The sequence below is a fragment of the Lolium rigidum genome, chromosome 3 (genome assembly GCF_022539505.1).
Source record: "Lolium rigidum isolate FL_2022 chromosome 3, APGP_CSIRO_Lrig_0.1, whole genome shotgun sequence".
NCBI classification, from domain to species: domain Eukaryota; kingdom Viridiplantae; phylum Streptophyta; class Magnoliopsida; order Poales; family Poaceae; genus Lolium; species Lolium rigidum.
Genome location: NC_061510.1, coordinates 132,214,667 through 132,242,099, shown reverse-complemented (window position 1 = coordinate 132,242,099; position 27,433 = coordinate 132,214,667). Strand labels below are relative to the sequence as shown.

General features: G+C 45.8%; 3 protein-coding genes and 2 long non-coding RNA genes across 5 annotated transcripts; 3 read left to right on the top strand and 2 right to left on the bottom strand.

Annotated features, from left to right (window-relative positions):
- Positions 1-1,178: 1,178 nt before the first annotated feature.
- On the top strand, positions 1,179-4,200 carry LOC124698244 (protein FAR1-RELATED SEQUENCE 5-like). The gene is made up of 3 exons (XM_047230751.1): positions 1,179-1,293; positions 1,554-3,737; positions 3,810-4,200. Exons 2-3 carry the CDS (start codon positions 1,587-1,589, stop codon positions 3,960-3,962), a joined length of 2,304 nt encoding a protein of 767 aa, XP_047086707.1. The 5' UTR covers positions 1,179-1,293; positions 1,554-1,586; the 3' UTR covers positions 3,963-4,200.
- Positions 4,201-7,565: 3,365 nt separating this feature from the next.
- LOC124702355 lies at positions 7,566-11,314 on the bottom strand. The gene is made up of 2 exons (XM_047234493.1): positions 11,040-11,314; positions 7,566-8,100 (listed from the first exon to the last, which is right to left on the bottom strand). The coding sequence occupies exons 1-2, from the start codon at positions 11,178-11,180 to the stop codon at positions 7,882-7,884; spliced, it is 360 nt and encodes a 119-aa protein (XP_047090449.1). The 5' UTR covers positions 11,181-11,314; the 3' UTR covers positions 7,566-7,881.
- A 660-nt stretch (positions 11,315-11,974) lies between these two features.
- On the bottom strand, positions 11,975-12,751 carry LOC124695545 (protein ALP1-like). The gene is made up of 2 exons (XM_047228378.1): positions 12,433-12,751; positions 11,975-12,360 (listed from the first exon to the last, which is right to left on the bottom strand). Exons 1-2 carry the CDS (start codon positions 12,749-12,751, stop codon positions 11,975-11,977), a joined length of 705 nt encoding a protein of 234 aa, XP_047084334.1.
- Positions 12,752-20,934: 8,183 nt separating this feature from the next.
- LOC124698243 lies at positions 20,935-22,105 on the top strand. The gene is made up of 3 exons (XR_007000909.1): positions 20,935-21,369; positions 21,466-21,558; positions 22,056-22,105. It is a non-coding gene; the product is annotated as an uncharacterized LOC124698243 (long non-coding RNA).
- A 2,872-nt stretch (positions 22,106-24,977) lies between these two features.
- Positions 24,978-26,148, top strand: LOC124698242. The gene is made up of 3 exons (XR_007000908.1): positions 24,978-25,412; positions 25,509-25,601; positions 26,099-26,148. It is a non-coding gene; the product is annotated as an uncharacterized LOC124698242 (long non-coding RNA).
- Positions 26,149-27,433: the final 1,285 nt, after the last annotated feature.

The window sequence follows — 27,433 nt, the reverse complement described above, 5'->3', positions numbered from 1 at the left end:
ACGGACCTATAGATTTAAAGATACAAAATTTTAAAGTTTGAGTGAAGCTAGCTCTATTCTCCTCTGGAACTGATCGATTGGATCGTCGCATCATACGGAAAGAAAGAAAGAAAAAAACGTTGCAGGACATGTGCCTGTGCTGGGTGCATTACCGCGTGGTGGTGCTCGGCGGACGAAGGAGACGGACGCGGCATTCGGACGTGGTTGGCGACTGTGGTCTCCGAGCTCTACGAACGTGACGATGAGGTGCGGCTCGACGAGATGATCGGGTTCACATCCTCTTCAGCGATTCACCTAGTTCCGAACAGCGGCGGTTGGTGGCTGAATTGCTCCATCTCAAGTGAAGCTCCGGCGTCTCCGTGGCGGTGGCCACACGAACGTTGTCTTCAGTCTCCTGCTCTCAACTCCCATGTACGTGAAGCCTGTCTGTGGTTGTGAGTTTGTGACAACGGAGCTCTGGCAAAACATTAGTGATAATGTGAGCATCATTCTGCAGATCGAAACGATGGGAAAAAGGGTGTCGAGCAAGGAATTAAAAACAGAGGAGATGACGGGAGATGAAGAGTTAGGAAGCTACTGCAGTCAACAGAAAACTCATCTTCAAAACTTTGGAAACGAAGAACTCCGTCAGATCTATTTGGTGGTGCAGGACATCGAGATTGAGCGATTTTCGGAAAAACAAAAAGGGGAGGAGGAGGCGGTATTTATGGTGAGGTTTTCGTGGAGTAGGAGTCAAGAATTTGAACAGAATCGTTGCGATCTTCTGAGGATTTTCGAGTCGGTAAGTAGTCCCGTATTCTTGTGAAACTCGGACTGAGATCCGGTGCCTCGCCTTAAGCAAGGCACGCAGCGCCTTGAGGCACCGGATCAGCCGTTCAAGCTTCATCCAACGGACAGCAGGCAAAGTATCTGGTCAGCAGCAAGTCAACAGCCCTCCCTGGAAAAAGAACGAGCCTCATCTCACGCGCGCGCAAGCCAGAGCAGCTCCGCGGGAAAAAGAAAGAGCGCGGGCGGCTCTTCCCGGGCAGAGCAGCGCCGCCGCCCGTCGCTGCCCGTCGCCGCCGCCCGTCGCCGCCGCCCGTCGCCGCCGCCACCGCCCAGCACTCACCTCCCTCTGCTCGTTCCGCATCAGCTGGTCCTCCGCCCCATCCGGCTAGCTCTGCCCTTCCGTCGGCCGTCGGCCGCCGGCCGCCGGCGAGAGTCCATCCGACGGCCTGCTTTGCTCCTCCGCCGTTCCCAGACTCCGCGTCGCTGGGGACTGTCGCTGGGCGCCATCAAAATCGTCGGATTGCAGTATGTAGTTGAACTGCAAGTGTATTTTCGTATTTCTTTACATGCATACTTCACGATTGTTCTTGTTAGTATTTGGTTGTTTCAGTTTAGTTGCAGCTTGTCAGTTGACTGTATTGTTTAGTTTGTACTATACAGTTTTTACAGAATTTTTTCTAAGTCATATGGATTGTTCTTTAAGCCCCTATTGTCTTATTTGTAATTGATCGATATGGTTACTGTCAAGACTGAACTCTTGCTGATTGAAGTGTTGTGGTATGCAGCTGTGAGTGTTCTGCATTTGCAAGTGTTGTGCAATGGGAGAAATTGACAAGGGGATGCCTCAAGTTGGTATGAAATTTAGAAATCCGGATGAAGCTTGGGCGTTTTGGGTTGCATATGGAGGTCGTGCAGGATTTGATGTGAGGAAGAGAAACAAACATACAAGCAAGATGGATGGTCAAGTGACCTCATGCACATTTGTTTGCGCCAATGAAGGCATACGGAAAAAAGGGATAACAATGGACCATGTGCCAAAGCGTATCAGAGCTGAAACAAGAACAAATTGCAAAGCTCGGATGACTATATCATTGGATCGAGTGCCAAAAAATTACGAAGTCACAGATTTTGTGCTTGAACACAATCATTACCTTCAATTGCCGCAAACCTGCCACTTGATGGCATCGCAAAGGAAGATTTCTGAAGTACAAGCTTTTGAAATAGAAGCCGCCGAGGATTCTGGAATCATGCCCAAAGCTGCACATGAGTTAGCTTGTCGTCGAGTTGGTGGACCATTTAACCTCGGCTACACTTGTCGTGACCAAAAGAATCATTTGCGAGGCAAACGGCAGCGAGAGTTGGCTTTTGGACAGGCAGGTAGTATGTTGAAGTATTTCCATGACAAGATCCAGGAGAACCCATCTTTCCAATATGACTTGCAGTATGATTGTGAGGAGCATATATCCAACATATTCTGGGCTGATGCTAAAATGGTTCTAGACTATGCACACTTTGGTGATGTTGTTACATTTGATACAACTTTTGGCACAAACAAAGAATATAGGCCCTTTGGTGTTTTTCTTGGGCTTAATCAGTTTAGAGAAACCACCATTTTTGGTGCTGCACTTCTATTTGATGAAACTTGTGACTCATTTGTATGGCTGTTTGAGACATTTCTAGCTACACATAATGGGAGGCAGCCTAGAACTATTTATACAGATCAAGATGCCGCAATGGGGAAAGCTATAGGGAAAGTCTTCACGGAATCATATCATGGTTTGTGCACCTTCCATATAATGCAAAATGCTGTCAAACATTTATCTTCACGGAAAGAGAAAGATGAAGGGAAAGAGGAAGAGGAAGAAGAGGAGGAAGAGTCTCATATTCTCACAGATTTTAGTGAATGCATGTATGGCTATGAGGACAAAGCAGAATTTCAAGAAGCATTTGATAATATGAGACATAAAGTGCACAAGCAAACTTGGTTAGATAGCATCTACAAGTTGAAAGAAAAGTGGGCCGAATGTTATATGAGAGAAGTGTTCAGTTTGGGAGTCCGAAGTACACAACTTAGTGAGAGCTTCAACAATTCATTGAAAAACCATTTGAAATCAGATTTTCATATTGTTCGGTTCTTGATGCATTTTGAGAGGACAGTGGAGGTAAAAAGAACACAAGAATTGCAATCTGAATTTGAGGCAAGGAAGAATGTACCAAGAATCAAGATGCACACACCTATGTTGGTGCAAGCAAGCAAAGAGTACACTCCAATTATTTTTGAAGCTTTCCAAGGTGAATATGAAAGATCCATGGCTGCGTGTACTAGAGTTTTGGATGAAGATAACAAGTTTGCGGTTTCTATTGCAAGTTTCCATGGTGATTTAAAATTTGAGGAGGAGCGCATAGTGATTGGTGATCCTTTGACTAAAACTGCTTCATGTAGTTGTGCAATGTTCAATAGGACGGGAATATTGTGTGGACATGGTATCAAAGTTCTTGATTTGATGAATATAAAGACATTGCCAACACACTATATCTTAAAGAGATGGACTAGAGAAGCGCGCAATGGAAGCATACAAGATAGAAATGGAAGAAATGTGGTAGAAAATCCAAAGTTGGAAGCTCAACTCCGGTACAAGAATATATCTCACAAATTTCATAGTTTGGCACAGAAAGTAGCCAACTCCGTGGAGTGTTGTTTGATGTTAGAAAATGCACTTGATTGTGTTGGTCCCCAAATAGAAGATAAACTCAATGCAACTACCAATGCTATGGATAGGCCATGCAATGATCAAGAAAATAATGATCCAAATGTGCAACAAACAAATGAGTTTCTTAGTGCCGCAAAGCTAAAGAAAAAAGAAGTTCCGTCAAAGAATTTGAGGAGAAAGAAAACTTGGCTTGACAAGTTACTCAAGGGGAAGCGCAAGCCAACTAGAGTTTCCGCATCCAAAAACAAAGGAGCAAAGGTACATAGAAATTTGTACACGATATGTTCTTACCATTCATTCCAAAAGTGCTTACTATAATTTTCGTTGCAGCAAGATGGTGTAGAGCCTCAAGTGGGAGTGGAGAAGAAAGATGGCAGCGGTAAAGGAGCAAATTTGGAGCTTCATCAGTGTAACCCGATTATGAGTTTCACGGAACTCTTGACAGCTCCCTCCTATGGTGTTTATGGTGAAGATATGTTCTAGCTTGTCCAAATTTGCTAGATAGCGTATTGGACATGGTTGACCTTCGTATAGTATTTTGGACAGGGTGACTATAGTATTTTGGATTTTGGGACTAACTATAGTCTTTTGTGGCCTAAATGTACAAGTAGATTGGCCAAGTTTATGCACTTCAAGGAGTATGTAAGAGCAGATTGTTGTGGGATTTCGAAGTGAAATTCCACAAAGTTTGTCTATTGTTCAATTTATATAATGTATGCATCAGGTTCCTGCTAAAACATGAGTTGAGCTCTGCCTTTTTTCAGTTCATTTTTCAGTATTATATGTAGTTATCTGTAGTTCATTTGCCTCTACATAACTGAAATTGCAATTCCTGTGTAAAACTTGCTGCTCCTCCTTGCCTTGTTCCTGTGAACTCTGGGATTGATGAACGGAGCAGACTGAAGGAGTGACGCAGAGGAGGAGGGAGGATGGGGCCGTCGTGGCGGCCAGAGGGCAGGCGCTGGATGGGATTCGGCCGGAGTGAGCCGGAGGTGCCAGCCATCGGCGCCGGATGGGAGAGGCGGAGCGAGCACTGGATGAAGGGAGGCAGGTCGGAGAGAACCGCGCGCTCTCACGGCGGCAGCGGGCGGCGGCAGCGGGCCACGGCGGCGGGCGGCGGGCGGCGGGAGCGGGCCACGGCGGCGGGCGGCGGGAGCGGGCGGCGAGCGGCGAGCGGAGGCAGTGCTCTGCCCTGGAGGAGCCGCGCGTCGTTCTTTTTTCCCGTGAGGAGATGAAGTGGGCTGTTGGCCTGTTGACTTGAGTGCTGACCTGCTTCATCCGTTGGATGGGGCTTGAGTGGCTGATCCGGTGCCTCAAGGCGCTGCGTGCCTTGCTTAAGGCGAGGCACCGGATCTCAGTCCGTGAAACTCAGGCCGGAGGTTGAAGATGATAAGCAGGCCCAGCTGTCAGCGTCAGCGTTGGAGGAAAAAAAAAACGGAAGAGATAGAGAGCTGGTCTCCGCTGCCTAGCTGGCCGTCCTGGCCGATCGGTCGTGCGTGCGTGCGCGGAGGAAGGTGGCTCTGTTTGGTAAGTGTGATGCAATCGTTCCTTTTCTTTTTGTCTTTTCTTTTATTTGTTTCTTATCTCCTATGAGTTTGACAAATTTGAAAAGAGAAAAACAAAAATTAGATAAAAATCTGCGAAAGTAAATCCTTCATTTAGATTTCAGCCTAAGCATAATTTTGAAGTAATTTGGAAATCAATATGCAACTTTTAAAATAGTATGCCATGATGATATGATGCAAATAACACCGAACAGAAGCTTCTCCAAAACTTTACTTTTAATTGGAATTGTCATATTATTTCCTCTCGTGAAATATTGGAAAATATTTGGAAAGATTCAAGAATTGAAATAATAATCAAACGGGCATAAGCATCAATCCACCATAATTTGGGAAAGTCATTTTATTCCCTCTCATTAATAATACAGATATGGTTGGATGAAGATTTTATATGCCACTCAAATTCAACAACTTGGATAGTCATGTTAATCCACTCATATAGACAAAGAATAATTAAAGAAGGGTTGGGAAAAAATTCAAATAAGTCGCCAAAATTTTCTTTTCATTCATAATTCCAATCAAAGTCAAACAATTCAATCAAATTAATTTAATAATTTTAACATTCCAAAATTAGGAAAATTTTGGGATGTTACAATTTTCTGCAAACAATCATCTTCCACACAATACGGTTAACTCTTTGTTACAGCAAGCCGGTGAGATTGACAACCTCACTGTTTCGTTGGGGCAAAGTATCTTGGTTGTGTTGTGCAGGTTCCACGTTGGCGCCGGAATCCCTGGTGTTGCGCCGCACTACATCTCGCCGCCATCAACCTTCAACGTGCTTCTTGACTCCTACTGGTCCGATTAAACCTTGGTTTCTTACTGAGGGAAACTTGCCGCTGTGCGCATCACACCTTCCTCTTGGGGTTCCCAACGGACGTGCCAACCACACGCATCAAGCACCACCACGAAGGCCTAGCCCACTTCCACTAAGGGATTTCCTCGAGGCGGAAACCGGGCCTTTACAAGGTTCTTGGGGCACACATCCACAACCAAATTGGAGGCTCCCAAATCTGTAACAACAACAACAAGAAGAACAATATCAACTACAAACAATTAGTGTTTCTCAAAAGAGAACACTAGCAAATGGGCCCTCAAGCATATGAGGGGGAAATGCAAATTGATTCTTGTGTTTCTTGAGTTGGCTCTAATGGTGATGAACTTGTGCAATGATTGAGCAGCTTGGGGAGGAGGAAGAAGGGGGTATACCCCCTTCCAAAATCCAGCCGTTGGAACATTTCGAGGGCCGGATTATCCGTTGAAAGTGAGGGCCGGATTATCACCCCCCCCCCCCCCGAAAAATCCGGCCTCTGGGAATTTCCGGGCAAAAGTTCGGCCCCTATCCAGGGTATTACTGCGCCACATCTCTAAAAGTCCTTACCCGATTTTTTTTTGGGGGGGGGGGGGATATTTTGCGAATATCCGGCCTGGAGATTATCAACCTGCTTCTTTTTGTCTTGTTTTTCCACACAAAACAACCATATACATTCTCTGCACCACTTCATCAAACATTAGTGTATCACATATATTGACATCAAACATTTAAAACATAATCCGAGAGATGTTCTTTCAGCCGCCCCGGCGACCTCTACATCAACGAGGCCGCGGCGGTGCCACAGCCCCAGCCCCAGCCGCAGCCCGAGCCCCAGGAGGAGGACGACCCCGAGCTGCAGGCGGCGCTCGCGGCGTCCCGCGAGCTCAGCGACCTCGACGAGCTGGCCAAATGGCCAGACCTCGCCGAGACGCTGCACGCCTCCGCGCTTGAGGAGATGGCCAGGAAGGCCCAGGCGGAGGCGTGGGCCTTCCTCGAGATGGCTCGCCGGGAGGAGGAGGCCACGCGCCAGGCGGCGCTCCGGGAGGAGGAGGAGCGCCAGGCCGCGCTCCGGCAGGAGGCGGAGCTGCAGGCCGCAGCGGCGGAGCAGCTCCGGAAGGAGGCCGCGCGGAGGGCACGCATGCGTAGACCGGCGAGCCCTCCGGACCCGCACTCCGCCTGGGAAAGGGCGCAGTGGTCGCCCTGGCCGGAGTCCCCGGCACCCTCCGGCGTGTCCAGCCGGAACAGCGCGTCGCCGCCGGGGGGGGGGGGGCGTCGTTCTCATCGACGGCGACGAGTACTACTGGGAGTAGTACTGCGCACCGGCGGCCACCGTGCTCCCAAACCCTAGCCTAGGGTTTGCTATTTTTGTATAGTTTAAAGCCCATATAGGGCTGTATTTTGTGTAAAAATTGCCCAAAATAGGGCTAAGTTTAATGAGCCCCTAGTTTAATTTTTTTTTTGTTGTTTACCTTTTTCATTTTTTTTCTTTTATTTTTTTACATTTGCGCTGCGTCCGCGCGTTGGGTGCAGCGTGCGACCCAAACGGACACGCAGACGCGGGCCAGGTGTCCGCGCGGCCACCCAAACAGCCCAAAACGAACGGCGCAGCGCGTCCGTTTGGGTCGCAGGGTTGGAGATGCCCTGAGTGCATAGGCTCTACAACAACCAAAGTGTAAGCTACTAGTACAGCCAACACGAGATAAATAGGCATAGAGTAACCGAAGTTTGAATTAACGGAGAGAAATATAATAAACATGTTCTCAGGGTTGGAGATGCCCTGAGTGCATAGGCTCTACAACAACCAAAGTGTAAGCTACTAGTACAGCCAACACGAGATAAATAGGCATAGAGTAACCGAAGTTTGAATTAACGGAGAGAAATATAATAAACATGTTCTCATCCTGGGAATTATATGCGGTTCTTCAACACCACCAGGTACCGAGCTGCTAGTACAAATTATATGTTTTGTTGTTCTCAAGGCCACCATGCTGATGACTGAGCGGCAACCTTCTCATCCGAGAATGATTCAGAGTTTGGTATCCAGCTGCAGCGGCTCCTTTTCGATCCCAAATTGAAATGCTTTATTGGACTCATCTTGCTGTATCACCTTCTCACCAGTTTCATTTTCAGCGTGAGCTGTAAGTGTCGACACAGTCCAATGAACGAAAGAAGTGATTCCAAGTGTGATCAGAATGCTGTTCACCACCTTCTTTCCATCACTACTCTTTGCCAATGTAATTGCTTGCTGATACATTAGAAAAAGGGAAAAAAAGATAAAACAAGTAAGAGACAACTCTATAATAATACAAATATTTTACCACTCATCAACTAACAACTACAGAAAATCCTCTTATAACACTAGAAGTATTACAACAAAAAAACATTATCGATACTGTCCCTACTCTACAAATGAGATAATCAAGTTACCACACAACAGTTACTCTGGAAATATTGAGCAGGAACAAAGGGGAGAATGACATTCAGATTTAGGCATACACACCCAGCGACAACAACTAATATGAGCACATGTCATCCTGAAGGTTTTATGACTGATAAATCTATGCAAAAGGCCATACGTGTGTACGCATAAACTAACAAGTAAACCAAAAACAATCTTGATTTGCACTATGATACACTAGATACCAGTAAATGGTTGCAGAAAAATACAGAACTGTTTGGAAGGTTCAACCAGCAAAAAAAATATAACAGCAAAAGTACAAAGGTAAATTTTATAGCAACTGTCAAAACAAATTTAATTACAATTCCTGGATAAAGTTTGGAAGAATGGAAGCTCTATTTGAGATTTTTCAACAGTGTAACATACAATCAAATTAAGCTTGGAAAAGAAGGTGTATGAAGCATCCTAGTTTGACAGCATACTACACAGTTAGACACTACATAACTTGGAACACTTAAGGTGCCATCAGATCTGTAAAAATAAGGAAAGCAATATTGAAGAACCATCCTTAAAAAGAATAACTGAAGACCGGAAGCACTTGTATGTCCTTGAGATGTTTCAAGTCTGAGAACTATAGTACTACCTCTATCCTAAATATAAGACATTTGGGAAATCAATTGAACTCCCAAAACGTATTACCACGACAATCAAATTAAGTTTGGAAAAGAAGGTGTATGAAGCATCCTAGTTTGACAGCATACTACACAGTTAGACAAAGGCTAGAAGTAAACTTAGTTGTGGACGAAGGGAGTATGCAATTTTGCCATGATGATCCAGTGTCTTTGGAGCTCTGCGCTAGCTTTTTTACTAATTGTCTCTTTAAATTTCAGCACGGCCATATCATCTAATAAGTGTGCATGAGAAAAGAAAATGGATGAACTGAGTAGATTAACTGTCCATCAATAAGTCTTAGCTGAAACCAGACAAGGTAACATTTAACATGTAAATATAACTGCTATATACTGATATTTATATCAAGGGCACTGGGCATTAGCTTCGCCCTGGGCCCCAAAAATCTCAAGGACCAGCCCCGGATATAACTAACAGATCAAGGAAGCAAACAAAAAAATATTGATATTGTTTTCAATCTACAGATGTGTTAATCAAGAAAAACACGCTGATAATGGAACTAAATCATTGATGAAACCGAAAGAAACACGATCATATATCATTGGGACATATTTCAAGCCTATTGTAACTACCGAATCACGTCGTTGGTATGGACATAACTGTATTTATAGATTAATTACCACGGAGCAGGACAAGCAGAACAAAACTCACAGTTACCCTACAAGTGTATCGTACTCAGTACTCACTACTCAGTGGAAATATTCAAAAGAGCCATGTCAACAGGAACAATGAGGAACATGAGAATAATACGGCCATCTAATTGGCCATAGCAGAGTAAGCTTAAACTAACTAGAACTAAACTGACAGCAAATCTTGACGCTATCATATACTAGATGGAAGTAATTGGTTGCAGAGGAATACCAAACTATTTGGAAGGTTCAAGCAGCATAATTTTAAACAGCAGAAGTACAAGTTATCTTTGACCGTGAGAGTCAAAACGCGTTTCTTTTATCAATGGAAAAATCAACATTCCTGGACAAAGTCCGGCACAAGGGAAGCACTATTTGAGATTTTGACATTAGACATACAATCAAACTATGTCTGGCAAACCAAGCCCATGAAGGATCACAGTTTCACACCAAGCTACACAGTTGCACACTACAGCACTTAGAACAGTTAAGGCACCATTTTAAGTACTAGATGTACAAAAATAATGAGAGCAATATTGAAGATCACTCCTTTAAAAGAAGATCTGAAGACCAGGAACACCAAAATTTCCTTTAGAAATTTCTAATCTGACAACTACAATAGTATCCGTATGTGACAGGACAAGCAGTTTACAGAGTGAACTAGCTGACCACATTCCCGTGTTACATTCAGTAGTTACCTGAACAAGGAAGTAGAAACATTACCCTAAGTATATTCCATTTTTGGGAAACTACTTTGCTGGCTTGAAACAAAGCAGCAAATAGCTTCATCGAAATAGCACCCAGGAGTAGAAAATCAAAAATACTCCACAAGACATTCTCTACTGCTCACAGAGCCCGTGAACCAATCAAACAAGATCATGAAACCTATCCAAATGCTAAAGCCAACCGCTAGTAACATACAGAAAATTACCACAATCAAGTGACTGTTTGCTAGTTGTGTTACACCATAATGAAATTAAAGGTAACATTTGAGCATGCAGCATGCGCACAAACAGACACACGGAAGTACAAAACAAGTGGTGTAGAAGCCTCGCCTAATGGTGCACTAAATCCAAGTCTACCAGCGAAAAATTGCCCTAGATTAACAATGGAAGAAGTGAACATCAGATCAGAGACGGATCTACAGGGTGTGCCTGGTTTGCTGCCAAGGGTACAGTCAAACTCCCAAATAAGGGTATTGTTACTAGGGTTTTTACACAATCAAACAGCAATCCATCTTCGACATACCAACTATGCAACCCGATGGAACTTTCCACGCATCCTGGAAGGTCACCACGAGCAGACGGTTCATGGAGGACGAAACTCGAGCCTAAACATCAAAAACGCAAGCCCTACACAGGCTGAAGTAACCGAAGTTTCAAAGACGGATTCGCGTCGCCGGAATAATCATCTTGCAGCCATAAGTCGCGCTAGAGGGGGGAGGGAGGAGGAGGCGCGGGGGTATACGTTGATGATGTCGACGTTGTCGGCGTCGTCCTTCCTGCCGGTGGATGAGGTGCCGAGCCTCCGCTGCACGATCCTCGTCGCCGCGCTGACGGGTGTCCTGGCCGCCGCCCTCGCCGCCGCCATCGCCGCCGCCATCACCATCGCCGCGCGAGAAAACCCTAGAACACGGTGGCTCTCTCGCTCTCTGGATCCCCTTCCCTTCCCTCTCTGTCCCTACAGATGAGACGAAGTTTTCTTTTCTTCTTTTTTGCTTTTGGTTGACAGAAAACGAGAGGCGCAGTTGGGTGAACGGAGAAAAGGATGTCTGTCCTATTTTACGTTTCATCCACTCGCACATCTAATGGTGGCCATCGGCCCGGCCAGGCACGGCCCAGGTACGCACAGCCCAGGCGGGCACGATTTTTTTCGTGCCGGGCCGGACAGGCCTGCATGCCTCACTCCACGAAAAAGCACGGCCCGGTTCTGCCATCTGACACGATAGAGGTGACCCACACGTAGTAAAAGAAGTTAGTATGACCCACCAGATTAGGTGTAAGGAAAGGAGGACCTAGGGTTTCTCTCTAGGGTTAGGCGATTCGGCGGCGATCACCGCCTTAGGGTGACTTCTTTTGGGCTTATGCTTATGCATAAGCCGGCTTCTGTGTTTCGGTGGGCAGAAACTGTGGTGGCTAGAAGCAGAAGCTAGTTATGCCTATTCTTTTGGGCTTCTGAAATTATAGCTTATTTGTTGTGTTGAGTTGTAAAATGTCTATAAAGACCCAAGATTTGATATGTGATTTAAATAAGTGATGATATCATATATATGTTGCGTTTTAGTAGATAATGAGCTAGAATTGAATCAAGAAAATTATGAAAAGTCGGATGATAATAAAATCAAGGTGTCATAGTTTATTACATGCGAAATAAAATAAATAAGTGTCTTAGTGGATCCGAAACTACAATAATAACCACTCAAGCAACCACACTTTCAGCAATACTTCCTCGTAGATATATGAGCTTCTCTCCATCCTGTCAAAATGGTCGTCATATAGCTTGCTATCTCGGATGAAGTTGTGCAAACACATGCATGCAGTGATGATCTTTGTTTGTGTCAGAGGGTCGTGGTAATGTGGTATAGAAAGCAGAATGCGCCACTTCAACTTTAGAACGCCAAATGCTCTTTCAATGGCATTTCGTAGAGACGAATGAAGATGGTTGAATTTCTCTTGCATGTTTTGCGGAGGCGCACCTTGGAAATCTGGAACATGATACCGCTGCTCTTTGAAAGGAGCAAGATAACCGGTTCTGTTTGGGTATCCAGAATCAACAAGATAGTATTTTCCTACAAGTAGAAAAAATATCAGAAGTAAACTATGATATTTATGAGTAGTAACTACATGTACAAAAGGATTACCATAAGGAGGGTGCGGATAATTGTGGAACCTAGGCCGAGCATCAGTCCATACACGGGTATCATGAACAGACCCAGGCCATCCAGGAACAGCAAATGTGAACCTCATGTCAAAATCGCATATTGCAAGGACATTCTGACTTGTAAAACCTTTTCTGTTAGTGTATTTTATCTTGTCCTTCTCGGCAACTTGGACAGGAATATGTGTTCCATCTATCGCTTCAATGGCATCTTTGAAATGGGGCCAAAATCTTGGTTGTTTCAATTTATCATGTACTTGGGTGAAAGTGGGATCATTAGGTGTAATATAATCACCCGCCATACGGTCTACACAATCTAGCACATGATGAAACTTTTTGCTAACGAGTAGAAACACTACGCTCAAACCGGTCCGCAGCTTGACTATTCGACCCGAGAGCCCCCAACATGTACAGGAAGAGAGCAAGTGATTCTTTACTGGACATCTGAGAAGTTGACTCCAGACCATAGCTAGCAACAAGAGTATCATGTAGCATTGTGAAAACTGACCTCCTCATTCTAAAACACTTGTAGAATTTCTTCGGATTCTTCATCCTCTCTTCGACATATTGTATCCCTGTCATCAAAGGCAATGTTCTGGGTGCATAGGGTACCTGTATCTCATGTGCCCACCAATCATCACTAGCATCAATGTTGTGAGTGATTGGATCTCTTCCTAGACCGGATGCATGTTGGATCAATCCCTTCCAAACTGTGTAATCTTTTTTGAGAGTTTCCCACCTATTTTTCATTTGCTTGCGATCATAATTTCTCTTTGTGCGCTTGTTAAAATTTTCAACCAAATTTTTGTAACCAAGTGCATTCAAAACTTGCACGGGGCGATTATTGGCATTCACTTCCTCGATGCACACATCAAGAAAAACACGGTGAGCAACAGCATCCCAAGTAGCTTTCACGTATTTTGCCTTTTCCATCTATATGCATGACAACATCACTCATTATCCACACATTTATACCAAATGCTCACATATATCATATACTGGTTGTCATACAAATACATAGCACAAAGTCAAATTACTAGTATAATTTATTTACTAGTCAAATTACATAGCACAAAGTCAAATTACTGGTTGTCATTACTAGTATACATGCTCACGGATGTCATCACATAGCTGTCAAGTGTCAACATAAACGAACATTTTCCCTGAATCCAGCTGTTACTTTCCCCTGCAGGTGACTGTTTGCTAGACAATCTCAAAATGGAAATTTAAGCAGATTAATTTTCATTCCTGGAGTTTTAACAACAACAATACTTGTGGCTGAAGATTCATCATTCATAGCAACTATACTAATGCAATATTCTGTGGGCAACGAAAGTAGAAGTACATTTGTGTGAAGTTATATATTTTTTGTCTTGCATATACTGGTTGTCACAGATATCATACAAGGACCAAATGACTAGCACAGCGGGCATTACTAGTAGAATCATCTATATGCAGAAGATCAATGACTAGCACAATGTGAATTTAACAAGAACAAACGTTGGAAGGAGCTAGTACCGGTGGCTGTGAGGACGACATCGATGGAGCGGAGCAGAGAGATCGAGGTCCTTGGGGCGAGCTCGAACTAGATGAGCTGTAGGTCGGCGTCGGTGGGGAAGATCACCACCGGAGGAGAAACACGTCGACGGTCGGCCGGCGGGAGCGGAGCAGAGAGATCGTCGCCGCGGATGCAGGCGGGCTCCGTCCTTGCTGCAGATGGAGAAGCGGCCGGAGCGGGGCGAGAAAAGGAGGGATGCGGCGGGGGGCGGCGGCGCGGCTGCCCTGCCGGAGCTGCAGGGACGACGGCGGGGTCAGCGGTCGGGGAGCGGCGGCGCCGGCGGAACCCTAGGTCGGGGTCAGAATCGCCATGGGAGGTGGGGGTAACGAGCGATGCGGGAGGTGGGGGTTCTCGAGCGATGCGGGGCTGGGCGTGGTCTCGCTCGTCGATTTGGGCTGGAGAAGCTCGGGAAACTCCTGGAAACTGGTCTCGACCAGTTTCTCGCTATGTACAGAAAACGGGCTTTACGGTGGGAGGAAGCTGGGCAGAAATTGGGCTGATCTTTTGGGCTTCAGCGGTTTGCCACCTAGAAGCTGCTCTATAAGCCCAAAAGAAGTCAGCCTTAGTTCCTTTCTCCGGCTGTTCCCCGGCGCGGGGATCCTCTCTGCCTCCCTGTCGACTCGGGCTGATCAAGGGGCCGGCTTGCCTGACTACCCGGCCTTGGGAGATTAGGGTTGGCGGCGGTTTCCTAGCGCGGCACACACTGGTGTGGATCGATCGCTATGGCCGAAAGTTCCAGAGCGAGGGGCGGGCAGGGGAAGAAGGATGTCGACGTTCAGGAGCTCCTGAGGAGCCTGAACCTGCATGAGGCGGAACTGAACGAGGTGGTTCTTGGACGGGAGGAAATCAAGGAATTTTACCTTTTGCCCTCATTAACTTGGAACTTTCTACTATTTGCCCATGTTTACTTTGTGATTGATTTTTTTGCCACCGTTTACTTTGGTCTTTTATCTTTTGCCCTTTCGAATTATTCTAAGTTATTTCTTTTGTTTCGAGGACAAGACTAAAAACAAAAGACTAAATTACCCCACCGTATCTACTTCTCTTCACACAGGCAGGCCGACGAGCCAACGAGGACGACGAGCGACGGTATGAGTGGGAGGAGAGGGGAATCAAGGGGAGACAGGGAGGAAGAACTAAGCGGTGGTGGTCTTGGAGAAGGTGACGGCACAACATGAGTACCCCACAGAGTCCTTGCCGAAAAGAACGAGAGAACTCGCCCATCTTGACTTCGCCGCGCTACCGCGGGCGCAGGTTGCCTCGATGTACCCTTTTGAGGCCTGCTACTCCGCGCCAACACCTCAACCGGCGCAGCCTCCAGGAGGCTCAGACGACGGGGTACACGATGGGCTCGGCCGGGTTCGCGGCTTCGCGCTCGGGATCGCTGCCAAGGGGAGATCGTGTTTGGAGAAGAGGAGTTGCCTCCCTTATTCGATTCTATCTGTATCAGAGTATCCATGTGGGCAAAAATGTCATTGTACATAAGCTTGGAAGAGGGCGAAAGATAAAAGAGCAAAGTAAACGGTGGCAAAAAACAACTTCATCCACCAATCCTTGAGTAAGCCTCACTTACCCAAAGGGAGGTATCAACAGACTCCTCTCATCCTCTCGAGAATACCCATGTGGAGACATGCTCGGCTTGAGATTTTCCTCTCTTGACTCCCTCGCCGGCCTCTCTCTCCCTGATCGCGAACGGCCATGGTGGGCGACGACGAGTGGGAGGGGGTCTGGCTTCTCTTAGTAGTAGGTTTGCTTTCAGCTTTTCTTTCCCCGACGAATAATAAGGCGGTCGGATCCAGATCCAATAAATCTCTCTCCTCCATGAATCTTCCTTGGTTGCTCTACAAGTGGAGTACATGAATTGCAGCAACTTCATGATTGTTCATATGATAGATATGAGCAGAAAGGTTACCATCATTCACAACTCCTCTTGACACATAATCATTAATATTTGGTAGAAGTCTACTTTTTGAGTAGAGCAATAAAATTTTATCTTTTACCATTATTCCTCCATTAACTCCTACAATTTCATTCAGCTCAAACGTCATTGTCGACAGGAGTACCATGAACTTCGGCTTGTGGGAGATACAGAAGGTGTGCTTTTTTCAGTTGACACACACTTAACATCCTTATCTATAATCTATATCTATACCTAATAATCAAGTACGAATCGTTTCCGTGGTTTCGTCCGTTCCGTCCAAGGCCTCCACCGCAGATTTTTGTTTCATTCGTCCTTCCCATTATATGAGTTCAGGACTCTTCCTGGTGAGGACATCCCTACCACACTACTACCTCCGTCATTACCAAATGAAGATGAAGCTGTTGTGAAGCTCAAGTCCAATGAAGTTCGGATTGGACCTATTACAAGGGCTCGTGCGAAGCTACTTAATCAACTGAGAGACTTTGGTCAGTAAAGTAGTTCCCCTCCCCGAGGTCACCATTCTGTTTGGGCTAGACTGTATCCAAGGGTCCGTCCAAATATTGATGCTCTCACCGTCCCCCACTCGCCAAATATATCCTCTTTTAAAGGTTGCTAGGTGGCCACAATGCTTTGCCATGTGAACGAGGATCCCGCTTTCGGACCCGCCTTAAGGATATCTCCTTGGGGATAATATTTTGCCCGAAGGACTTGAGCACATAGAGAATTAGGTTCATTAACTAGCCTCCACACCTGCTTAGCCAACATAGCCAGATTGAAAGACTGGAAGTCTCTAAATCCCATTCCACCTTCATTTTTTGGGAAACATAATTTCCACCAAGCGAACCAGTGCATTTTGTTGCTATTTTCATCATCACCCCACCAGAACTTTGCAATTGCATCCATCATACTCTTACAAATACCCTTGGGAATAAGGAACACAGACATTGCATAAACTGGGATTGCTTGAGCTATGGCCTTTAACGGAATTTCCTTTCCTTTGATTGATAATTGTTTTTCCTTCCACCCATTAATTCGTTGTATAATTCTTTCAATAAAATGTTTAAAACAGTCGCTTCTATCAGCTCCCACCAAAGCAGGAAGTCCCAGATACTTGTCAGATAAAGCTTCTGTATCTATGTGTAACACCTCACAAATCTCTGATCTTAAGATGACATGGGTATTGATACGTCTCCGACGTATCGATAATTTCTTATGTTCCATGCCACATTATTGATGTTATCTACATGTTTTATGCACACTTTATGTCATATTCGTGCATTTTCTGGAACTAACCTATTAACAAGATGCCGAAGTGCCGATTCGTCGTTTTTCGCTATTTTTGGTTTCAGAAATCCTAGTAACGAAATATTCTCGGAATCGGACGAAATCAAAGCCCAGGGGCCTATTTGGCCACGAAGCTTCCAGAAGACCGAAGAGGAGACGAAGTGGGGCCACGAGGCGGCCAGACTACAGGGCGGCGCGGCCTAGGTCTTGGCCGCGCGGCCCTGTCATCTGGGCCCCTCGTGTGGCCCCCGACCTGCCCTTCCGCCTACAAATAGCCTCCGTGACGAAAACCCCGATACCGAGAGCCACGATACGGAAAACCTTCCGGAGACGCCGCCGCCGCCGATCCCATCTCGGGGGATCCGGAGATTGCCTCCGGCACCTGCCGGAGAGGGGAATCGTCTCCCGGAGGACTCTACGCCGCCATGGTCGCCTCCGGTGTGATGTGTGAGTAGTCTACCCCTGGACTATGGGTCCATAGCAGTAGCTAGATGGTTGTCTTCTCCCCATTGTGCTATCATTGTCGGATCTTGTGAGCTGCCTAACATGATCAAGATCATCTATCCGTAATTCTATATGTTGCGTTTGTTGGGATCCGATGAATAGAGAATACTTGTTATGTTGATTATCAAAGTTATATCTATGTGTTGTTTATGATCTTGCATGCTCTCCAGTTACTAGTAGATGCTGCGGCCAAGTAGATGCTTGTAACTCCAAGAGGGAGTATTTATGCTCGATAGTGGGTTCATGCCTGCATTGACACCGGGACGAGTGACGAAAGTTCTAAGGTTGTGTTGTGCTTGTTGCCACTAGGGATAAAACATTGATGCTATGTCTAAGGATGTAGTTGTTGATTACATTACGCACCATACTTAATGCAATTGTCTGTTGCTTTGCAACTTAATACTGGAGGGGTTCGGATGATAACCTGAAGGTGGACTTTTTAGGCATAGATGCGGTTGGATGGCGGTCTATGTACTTTGTCGTAATGCCCAATTAAATCTCACTATACTCATCATGATATGTATGTGCATGGTCATGCCCTCTTTATTTGTCAATTGCCCAACTCGTAATTTGTTCACCCAACATGCTTGTTTATCTTATGGGAGAGACACCTCTAGTGAACTGTGGACCCCAGTCCAATTCTCTATACTCGAAATACAATCTACTTGCAATACTTGTTCTACTCGTTTTATGCAAACAATCATCTTCCACACAATACGGTTAATCCTTTGTTACAGCAAGCCGGTGAGATTGACAACCTCATCTGTTTCGTTGGGGCAAAGTACTTTGGTTGTGTTGTGCAGGTTCCACGTTGGCGCCGGAATCCCTGGTGTTGCGCCGCACTACATCTCGCCGCCATCAACCTTCAACGTGCTTCTTGGCTCCTACTGGTTCGATAACCTTGGTTTCATACTGAGGGAAACTTGCCGCTGTACGCATCACACCTTCCTCTTGGGGTTCCCAACGGACGCGTGTTGAACGCGTATCAGGTATTAGGAGAAAAGAAAATACTAGATTTTGCCAAACTCACCAATTGTCCTGAATTAGCACAGTAGGTATCTAGAACTTGTTGTAGAGAAGTTGCATTTGTCATATCCGCTCTCATGAGAATAAGGGAATCATCAGCAAATAAAAGGTGTGAAACTGACGGTGCATTTCTGCACACCCGTATCCCATCGATGCCACCAACTTCCTCTTCATACAACAACAGACTAGAGAGACCTTCAGCACACAATAGAAACAAATAAGGAGAAAGAGGATCTCCCTGGCGGAGACCTCTAGTAGGGACAAACATCTCTGTCTCTTCAGAATTGAAGCGAACCTGATATCTGACCGACTTGACACAAGCCATCATCTGTGTAATCCACCTCTCATCTTAATAATTTTGTTGAACTATGTGAAATGCAAAAATATAAGGATGTAGATGGTGATATTATTAAACTAAAATTGTTCCCGTTCTCATTAAGAGGAAGAGCTAAAGATTGGTTGCTATCTCTGCCTAAGAATAGTATTGATTCATGGACTAAATGCAAGGATGCTTTTATTGGTAGATATTATCCCCCTGCTAAAATTATATCTTTGAGGAGTAGCATAATGAATTTTAAACAATTAGATACTGAACATGTTGCTCAAGCTTGGGAAAGAATGAAATCTCTCGGTTAAAAATTGCCCAACCCATGGATCGACTACTTGGATGATCATCCAAACCTTCTATGCAGGACTAAATTTTTCTTCGCGGAATTTATTGGATTCAACTGCTGGAGGTACCTTTATGTCCATCACTCTTGGTGAAGCAACAAAGCTTCTTGATAATATGATGATCAACTACTCTGAATGGCACACGGAAAGAGCTCCACAAGGTAAGAAGGTAAATTCCGTCGAAGAAACCTCTTCCTTGAGTGATAAGATTGATGCTATTATGTCTATGCTTGTGAATGATAGGACTAATATTGATCCTAATAATGTTCCATTAGCTTCATTGGTTGCACAAGAAGAACATGTTGATGTAAACTTCATTAAAAATAATAATTTCAACAACAATGCTTACCGGAACAATTCTAGTAACAACTATAGGCCATATCCTTATAATAATGGCAACGGCTATGGTAATTCTTACAACAATAATAGGAGTTCACCCCCTGGACTTGAAGCCATGCTTAAAGAATTTATTAGTACATAAACTGCTTTTAACAAATCTGTTGAAGAAAAGCTTGGGAAAATTGATATACTTGCTTCTAAAGTCGATAGTCTTGTCGCTGATGTTGATCTTTTGAAATCGAAAGTTTTGCCTAATGAAAATCATCATAATAAAATTGTTACTACAGCAAATGCCATCCAAGTTATAATTAATGAGAATATAAGATTAATGGCTGAACTGCGTGCTAGGTGGGATAGAGAAGAAAATGAAAAACTAGCTAAAGAGAAGAATGTAGCTAAAGTTTGGACCATTACCACCACTTGTAATGCTAATGCTACACATGTTGCTGCACCTCCTACTAATAATAATAAAATAATTGGTGTTAGCTGTAACGGCCCCGGGTAGTACCCCTAATTAGATTTGTTTGTTATTTTCTTTTATGCATCGTCATGACATCATGCATCATATCATCCATGATTTTATTAAATAAAACTATTTTTATAAACCCCCTTGTCTCTTCTTTCAAATAAAACTCTAATCTCTCTCTTTGTCTTATTACTTATTTTATAATTAATATTTTCCAACAAAGAAGTTTTTGAATATAATATGCTTTGTTTTGGTTACAATAAAATAACTATTCTCTAACTATTTTTAAAATCTCCTTCTCCCCTTTGTTTCAAATTCAAAACAGAAAAAGAATTTGAAATCAAAATGATTTTAAACAAAAACAGAAAAAGGAAAACCCCTAACCTCCCTGGGCCTCTCTTTTCTTTCTGGCCCGTCCTCTTTCTCCCTCTCTGGGCCACTTCCTTCCCCTCTCTCCTCCTGGCCTTTTTCCCTTCTCCCCGGCGGCCCAAGTCAGCCCAGCCCGCTGAGCCCAACCCATCCCCACCGAACCGGTACGCCACGGTCCTTCTGTTGTCGTCTTCCCCGTCGAGAGATCACGCAAGGTGCGTGAGGCAGTGGACCTCCACCACCACAACCACCGCGCCTCCCTCCTCCCCTTTTAATCCCCCTGGAACCCTAGCCTCCTCTACGTTTCCTCCTCGTTCCGCCGCCACCAGCAACTTCCCCTCTTTTCTTCTTCTCTGTAAGCAACGAAGGAGAAACCCCACAGTAACCACCCACCTCACCATGGCGCCGCCGCTACACACCATCCCCCGCCGTTCTGAGGGCACCGGCGGATGCGCCTCGTCGTCCTCTACCTCCTGGTGCGCGGAATCGTCCCGAGAGGCCCCGAGTTGAGCGCAAGGTCGCCGATTCTTCTCGCCGGACTTCATGTTTCTTCTCCGATTCCGGCCACCCTCGTCCTTCTCCGGCCAAACCGAGCGCACCTCCGGCTTCCTTGTGTTCTCGCGCATCCCCGACGCCTAGCGCCTTGTCCCGCTTCGCCTCGAATCGTCGGGCTCGTGCTCGACCAGATCCTCCCAGACATGGAAGTTCTGTCCAAGGTCTCCGTTTCGCCTGCTTCAAGAGCAACTGCGGCCCATCATGTTCAACATCCACGTAGCAGCCCGTCTGGTTCTACCCTTGATCCAATTCCTGTGAGACCAAGGTTCAAATCCCAAATCTGGCAATTAAGCCACACCTTTTTGTTGTTGTTTCTCTCCAGATCCGTGGATGGCCCTTGGCCCAACTTCCTCTCGCGGCGCCACTTCACTATCCTGCGCCAGCAGCAGGCCAGATCCGGCCCAGGACAGCACAGGTTCAGCCCAGTTCGTCCCCTGCCTGTTTTCTTTATCTGAAAAATTACAGAAAATGTCTATATCTTGCAAAATTCATATCTCTTGAACCATAACTCGAAATGAAAAGTGATTTATATGAAAGTTGATCAGAAAAACACGAGGATCATGAATATGCCATCCATTCTTGCTGTTGCATCATGCATCATATAATTCCGTGCTAGTTTGCATTACCACCTAATATGTAACATATGGAATATGTGGGGTATTATATAAATGTTGCCCCGGTTCCATTTAACTTTGATGTAGCTCACCCCTGCCATGTTTGCTATGTTAATCCACCCTTAAGTTTGTCGGTAGAAAATGCAACTCCAACTCTAATTGATTGTCCGGGGTTCCGACTCCAATTAATATGGATAAGTTGCATTGCACCATATCTGCCATGTCATGCATATCATCTTGCTCATGCTGATTCTTCTTTATCCGTAGTAGTAAGAATTGCATGCGTCGTTTGTTCCAGCATTTTCTTCTTCCCGGATAGGAACGCGAAGTGGTGTGGTGAGATACGACAAGTTCTCCGGATGTTCCTCGGCAAGCTTTAACAGGCAAGCATTTCCCCTATACTCCTGTCCCTGCAGGAGTCGCTCACCTATTTTATTTTGCCTTCTCCCTCATGCTATCCTTAAGTTGCGTTCTTGTCACGTGTCCCTTCCACTTGTTACCTCAAGCGACCCATATTGCCACCACCACCTCCTACGGCTATTGTTTGGTTATCGAGTCCGCCTTGCGAGTCGTAGTGCATGCTAGTGCTTGTTTTATCTCGTTACAGTATCTGCTATCTTATCGGGTTATATGTTGGGAATAATCATGGTTACTTTAGTTGTTGATAATTGTTTAGCGGAGGCATCGGTGGGTCACTGCTCGTTTTGTGACGGCTCACTTGTGTTTCCTAAATATTTTAGGACCCCGAGTTCTTGTTATCCGTTCCGAGATCGAGCGCTCTAACCACACGTGGGTATGCTTACCGGTCTCCCTCAACCACCGCTCGGAATCTACAGACTTTGTCCAGTGGCCACAATTAGTTTGGATGTTTGTTTGTTTCTCTCGGGCGTGCAAGCTTGTTTCTTTGTGGTCAGATAATATGATGTTACTTTTGGGGCCTTGTACCCCGTTGTCTCTTGCACGTTCGTAGGTTGCGGAGCCGCTGCGAAGTGGTCATCCCGCCAGGCACTCGATCACCTAGTACGCTGACGCACATAGCTGAGTCCGCTTCGGAGCACGGCCGGACTTCGAACGGGTTTAACTTAGTTAGGTGGCTTCCTGGACATTGTTGTAGTGAAGGAGAGTGCGTGTCGTGATATCCACCTGTCGTAAGTGGGTTGATCGTGCGTGTGGGCACATTTGGGCACCCCTGCAGGGTTACATCTTATCGATAAGCCGTGTCCGCGGTTATGGACGACTTGGAGTCCGTATGACTCGATCATAGACAACTTACACTCGTTGTTTCAATCATAATAACTGGTGTAGTAAGTTAGCACAACTTCAATAATAAATGGGTAAAACTTGTCCACCGTGTGAGTGCCTTGTAAGTACTTCCTTGCGAGGGGGGAACACTTTGGCTGTGTTATGTTTGCAGAGTATAGAACTGTTAGTTTATGCGCTCTCTCATCTTCTCTGATTAGACGAATGTTGTAGAGTGTCTCTATAGGTTTTTAGTGCTTGCGCGTCGCCGCTTAACCCACCATATTGCCTATGACGTTCCTCTTGCGTCCTCTAAGTCCCCTGCGTGCCTCAAGTACAAAGGACGACTGGTTGACGAATGCTTATACGTCTTGAAGTCTTGTTAAGTACGAACCCGTACTTATTGCCGCTTCTACGGGATATAACCGGGCGGTATGAAGATATGTTCGATGAAGACGACGTTAGCAAGGTTACCCTTCCGGCTTGGCCCAGGCGGGGTTATGGACGCCATCGGTTATCTTCAGGACTCTTAGTCCAATTTGTATCTTGTCCGTACTCGGATGTATTCGCTCTTCTGTATGATTTGGATCTTTGTATTGTATATTTGTATCTTGACTCGTTGGAGTTGTTGTTGTAATATATGTATCTTGTGGGCTCTATTGTAATCCTGTTGTAATGTTATCGCTCGTGTTAATTCCTCTGGCATCACGTGTGTGATTCGTCGCGCACGTCGTGTCGGAGGGCGTCTCAGAATCGATATCGTGCGGATTTCGGCGGGTTCGCTGGAATCCTCATGGTACCGGTTCCGGGGCGTCACAAGTTGGTATCAGAGCTCAGGTTGACGGTACCCCACTAGTCCAGCCTGTAGGATAACCTTGCCAACGGTCGTTAAGTTTAGAGTGTCAAAACTATTTTCTAAAATTCGTTGGATAGATCTGATTAGCTCTGATTTTTCTCCTTACCTCTATTCTTTCTCTTCTTACCTATGTGAGTTTTGAGTCTTCTTTCTTATGTGAGTTCTCTGAGTCTTAGGTTCCGACGCGGGTTGGACGTTCTTTGCCCCTCACCTAATAGGTCCGATCTTTGGAGGATCTCGACGGAAGTGCATCATCAACAACGGAACAATGACTTCTTGTTAGCGGTGTCGACTGACCTATGTGGAGCAAGAACTCTTGTTAGTGGTGTCGAGGAGGTCGACACGTCGCCTGAAGACCCGATAGTTCACCTCTCTTCCCCCGTACCTGGACGTGGGATCTCGGGGCGCGATCCCTTGTTAGTGGTGTCGATTGTAACGGCCCCGGGTAGTACCCCTAATTAGATTTGTTTGTTATTTTCTTTTATGCATCGTCATGACATCATGCATCATATCATCCATGATTTTATTAAATAAAACTATTTTTATAAACCCCCTTGTCTCTTCTTTCAAATAAAACTCTAATCTCTCTCTTTGTCTTATTACTTATTTTATAATTAATATTTTCCAACAAAGAAGTTTTTGAATATAATATGCTTTGTTTTGGTTACAATAAAATAACTATTCTCTAACTATTTTTAAAATCTCCTTCTCCCCTTTGTTTCAAATTCAAAACAGAAAAAGAATTTGAAATCAAAATGATTTTAAACAAAAACAGAAAAAGGAAAACCCCTAACCTCCCTGGGCCTCTCTTTTCTTTCTGGCCCGTCCTCTTTCTCCCTCTCTGGGCCACTTCCTTCCCCTCTCTCCTCCTGGCCTTTTTCCCTTCTCCCCGGCGGCCCAAGTCAGCCCAGCCCGCTGAGCCCAACCCATCCCCACCGAACCGGTACGCCACGGTCCTTCTGTTGTCGTCTTCCCCGTCGAGAGATCACGCAAGGTGCGTGAGGCAGTGGACCTCCACCACCACAACCACCGCGCCTCCCTCCTCCCCTTTTAATCCCCCTGGAACCCTAGCCTCCTCTACGTTTCCTCCTCGTTCCGCCGCCACCAGCAACTTCCCCTCTTTTCTTCTTCTCTGTAAGCAACGAAGGAGAAACCCCACAGTAACCACCCACCTCACCATGGCGCCGCCGCTACACACCATCCCCCGCCGTTCTGAGGGCACCGGCGGATGCGCCTCGTCGTCCTCTACCTCCTGGTGCGCGGAATCGTCCCGAGAGGCCCCGAGTTGAGCGCAAGGTCGCCGATTCTTCTCGCCGGACTTCATGTTTCTTCTCCGATTCCGGCCACCCTCGTCCTTCTCCGGCCAAACCGAGCGCACCTCCGGCTTCCTTGTGTTCTCGCGCATCCCCGACGCCTAGCGCCTTGTCCCGCTTCGCCTCGAATCGTCGGGCTCGTGCTCGACCAGATCCTCCCAGACATGGAAGTTCTGTCCAAGGTCTCCGTTTCGCCTGCTTCAAGAGCAACTGCGGCCCATCATGTTCAACATCCACGTAGCAGCCCGTCTGGTTCTACCCTTGATCCAATTCCTGTGAGACCAAGGTTCAAATCCCAAATCTGGCAATTAAGCCACACCTTTTTGTTGTTGTTTCTCTCCAGATCCGTGGATGGCCCTTGGCCCAACTTCCTCTCGCGGCGCCACTTCACTATCCTGCGCCAGCAGCAGGCCAGATCCGGCCCAGGACAGCACAGGTTCAGCCCAGTTCGTCCCCTGCCTGTTTTCTTTATCTGAAAAATTACAGAAAATGTCTATATCTTGCAAAATTCATATCTCTTGAACCATAACTCGAAATGAAAAGTGATTTATATGAAAGTTGATCAGAAAAACACGAGGATCATGAATATGCCATCCATTCTTGCTGTTGCATCATGCATCATATAATTCCGTGCTAGTTTGCATTACCACCTAATATGTAACATATGGAATATGTGGGGTATTATATAAATGTTGCCCCGGTTCCATTTAACTTTGATGTAGCTCACCCCTGCCATGTTTGCTATGTTAATCCACCCTTAAGTTTGTCGGTAGAAAATGCAACTCCAACTCTAATTGATTGTCCGGGGTTCCGATTCCAATTAATATGGATAAGTTGCATTGCACCATATCTGCCATGTCATGCATATCATCTTGCTCATGCTGATTCTTCTTTATCCGTAGTAGTAAGAATTGCATGCGTCGTTTGTTCCAGCATTTTCTTCTTCCCGGATAGGAACGCGAAGTGGTGTGGTGAGATACGACAAGTTCTCCGGATGTTCCTCGGCAAGCTTTAACAGGCAAGCATTTCCCCTATACTCCTGTCCCTGCAGGAGTCGCTCACCTATTTTATTTTGCCTTCTCCCTCATGCTATCCTTAAGTTGCGTTCTTGTCACGTGTCCCTTCCACTTCTTACCTCAAGCAGCCCATATTGCCACCACCACCTCCTACGGCTATTGTTTGGTTATCGAGTCTGCCTTGCGAGTCGTAGTGCATGCTAGTGCTGTTTTATCTCGTTATCAAGTATCTGCTATCTTATCGGGTTATATGCTGGGAATAATCATGGTTACTTTAGTTGTTGATAATTGTTTAGCGGAGGCATCGGTGGGTCAGCTGCTCGTTTTGTGACAGCTCACTTGTGTTTCCTAAATATTTTAGGACCCCGAGTTCTTGTTATCTGTTCCGAGACTGAGCGCTCTAACCACACGTGGGTATGCTTACCGGGTCTCCCCTCAACCACTGCCGGAATCTACAGCCTTGTCCAGTGGCCACAATTAGTTTGGATGTTTGTTTGTTTCTCTCGGGCGTGCAAGCTTGTTTCTTTGTGGTCAGATAATATGATGTTACTTTTGGGGCCTTGTACCCCGTTGTCTCTTGCACGTTCGTAGGTTGCGGAGCCGCTGCGAAGTGGTCATCCCGCTGGGCACTGATCACCTAGTACGCTGACGCACATAGCTGAGTCCGCTTCGGAGCACGGCGGACTTCGAACGGGTTTAACTTAGTTAGGTGGCTTCCTGGACATTGTTGTAGTGAAGGAGAGTGCGTGTCGTGATATCCACCTGTCGTAAGTGGGTTGATCGTGCGTGTGGGCACATTTGGGCACCCTCGCAGGTTACATCTTATCGATAAGCCGTGTCCGCGGTTATGGACGACTTGGAGCTGTATGACTCGATCATAGACAACTTACACCTGTTGTTTCAATCATAATAACTGGTGTAGTAAGTTAGCACAACTTCAATAATAAATGGGTAAAACTTGTCCACCGTGTGAGTGCCTTGTAAGTACTTCCTTGCGAGGGGGGAACGCTTTGGCTGTGTTATGTTTGCAGAGTATAGAACTGTTAGTTTATGCGCTCTCTCATCTTCTCTGATTAGACGAATGTTGTAGAGTGTCTCTATAGGTTTTTAGTGCTTGCGCGTCGCCGCTTAACCCACCATATTGCCTATGACGTTCCTCTTGCGTCCTCTAAGTCCCCTGCGTGCCTCAAGTACAAAGGACGACCGGTTGACGAATGCTTATACGTCTTGAAGTCTTGTTAAGTACGAACCC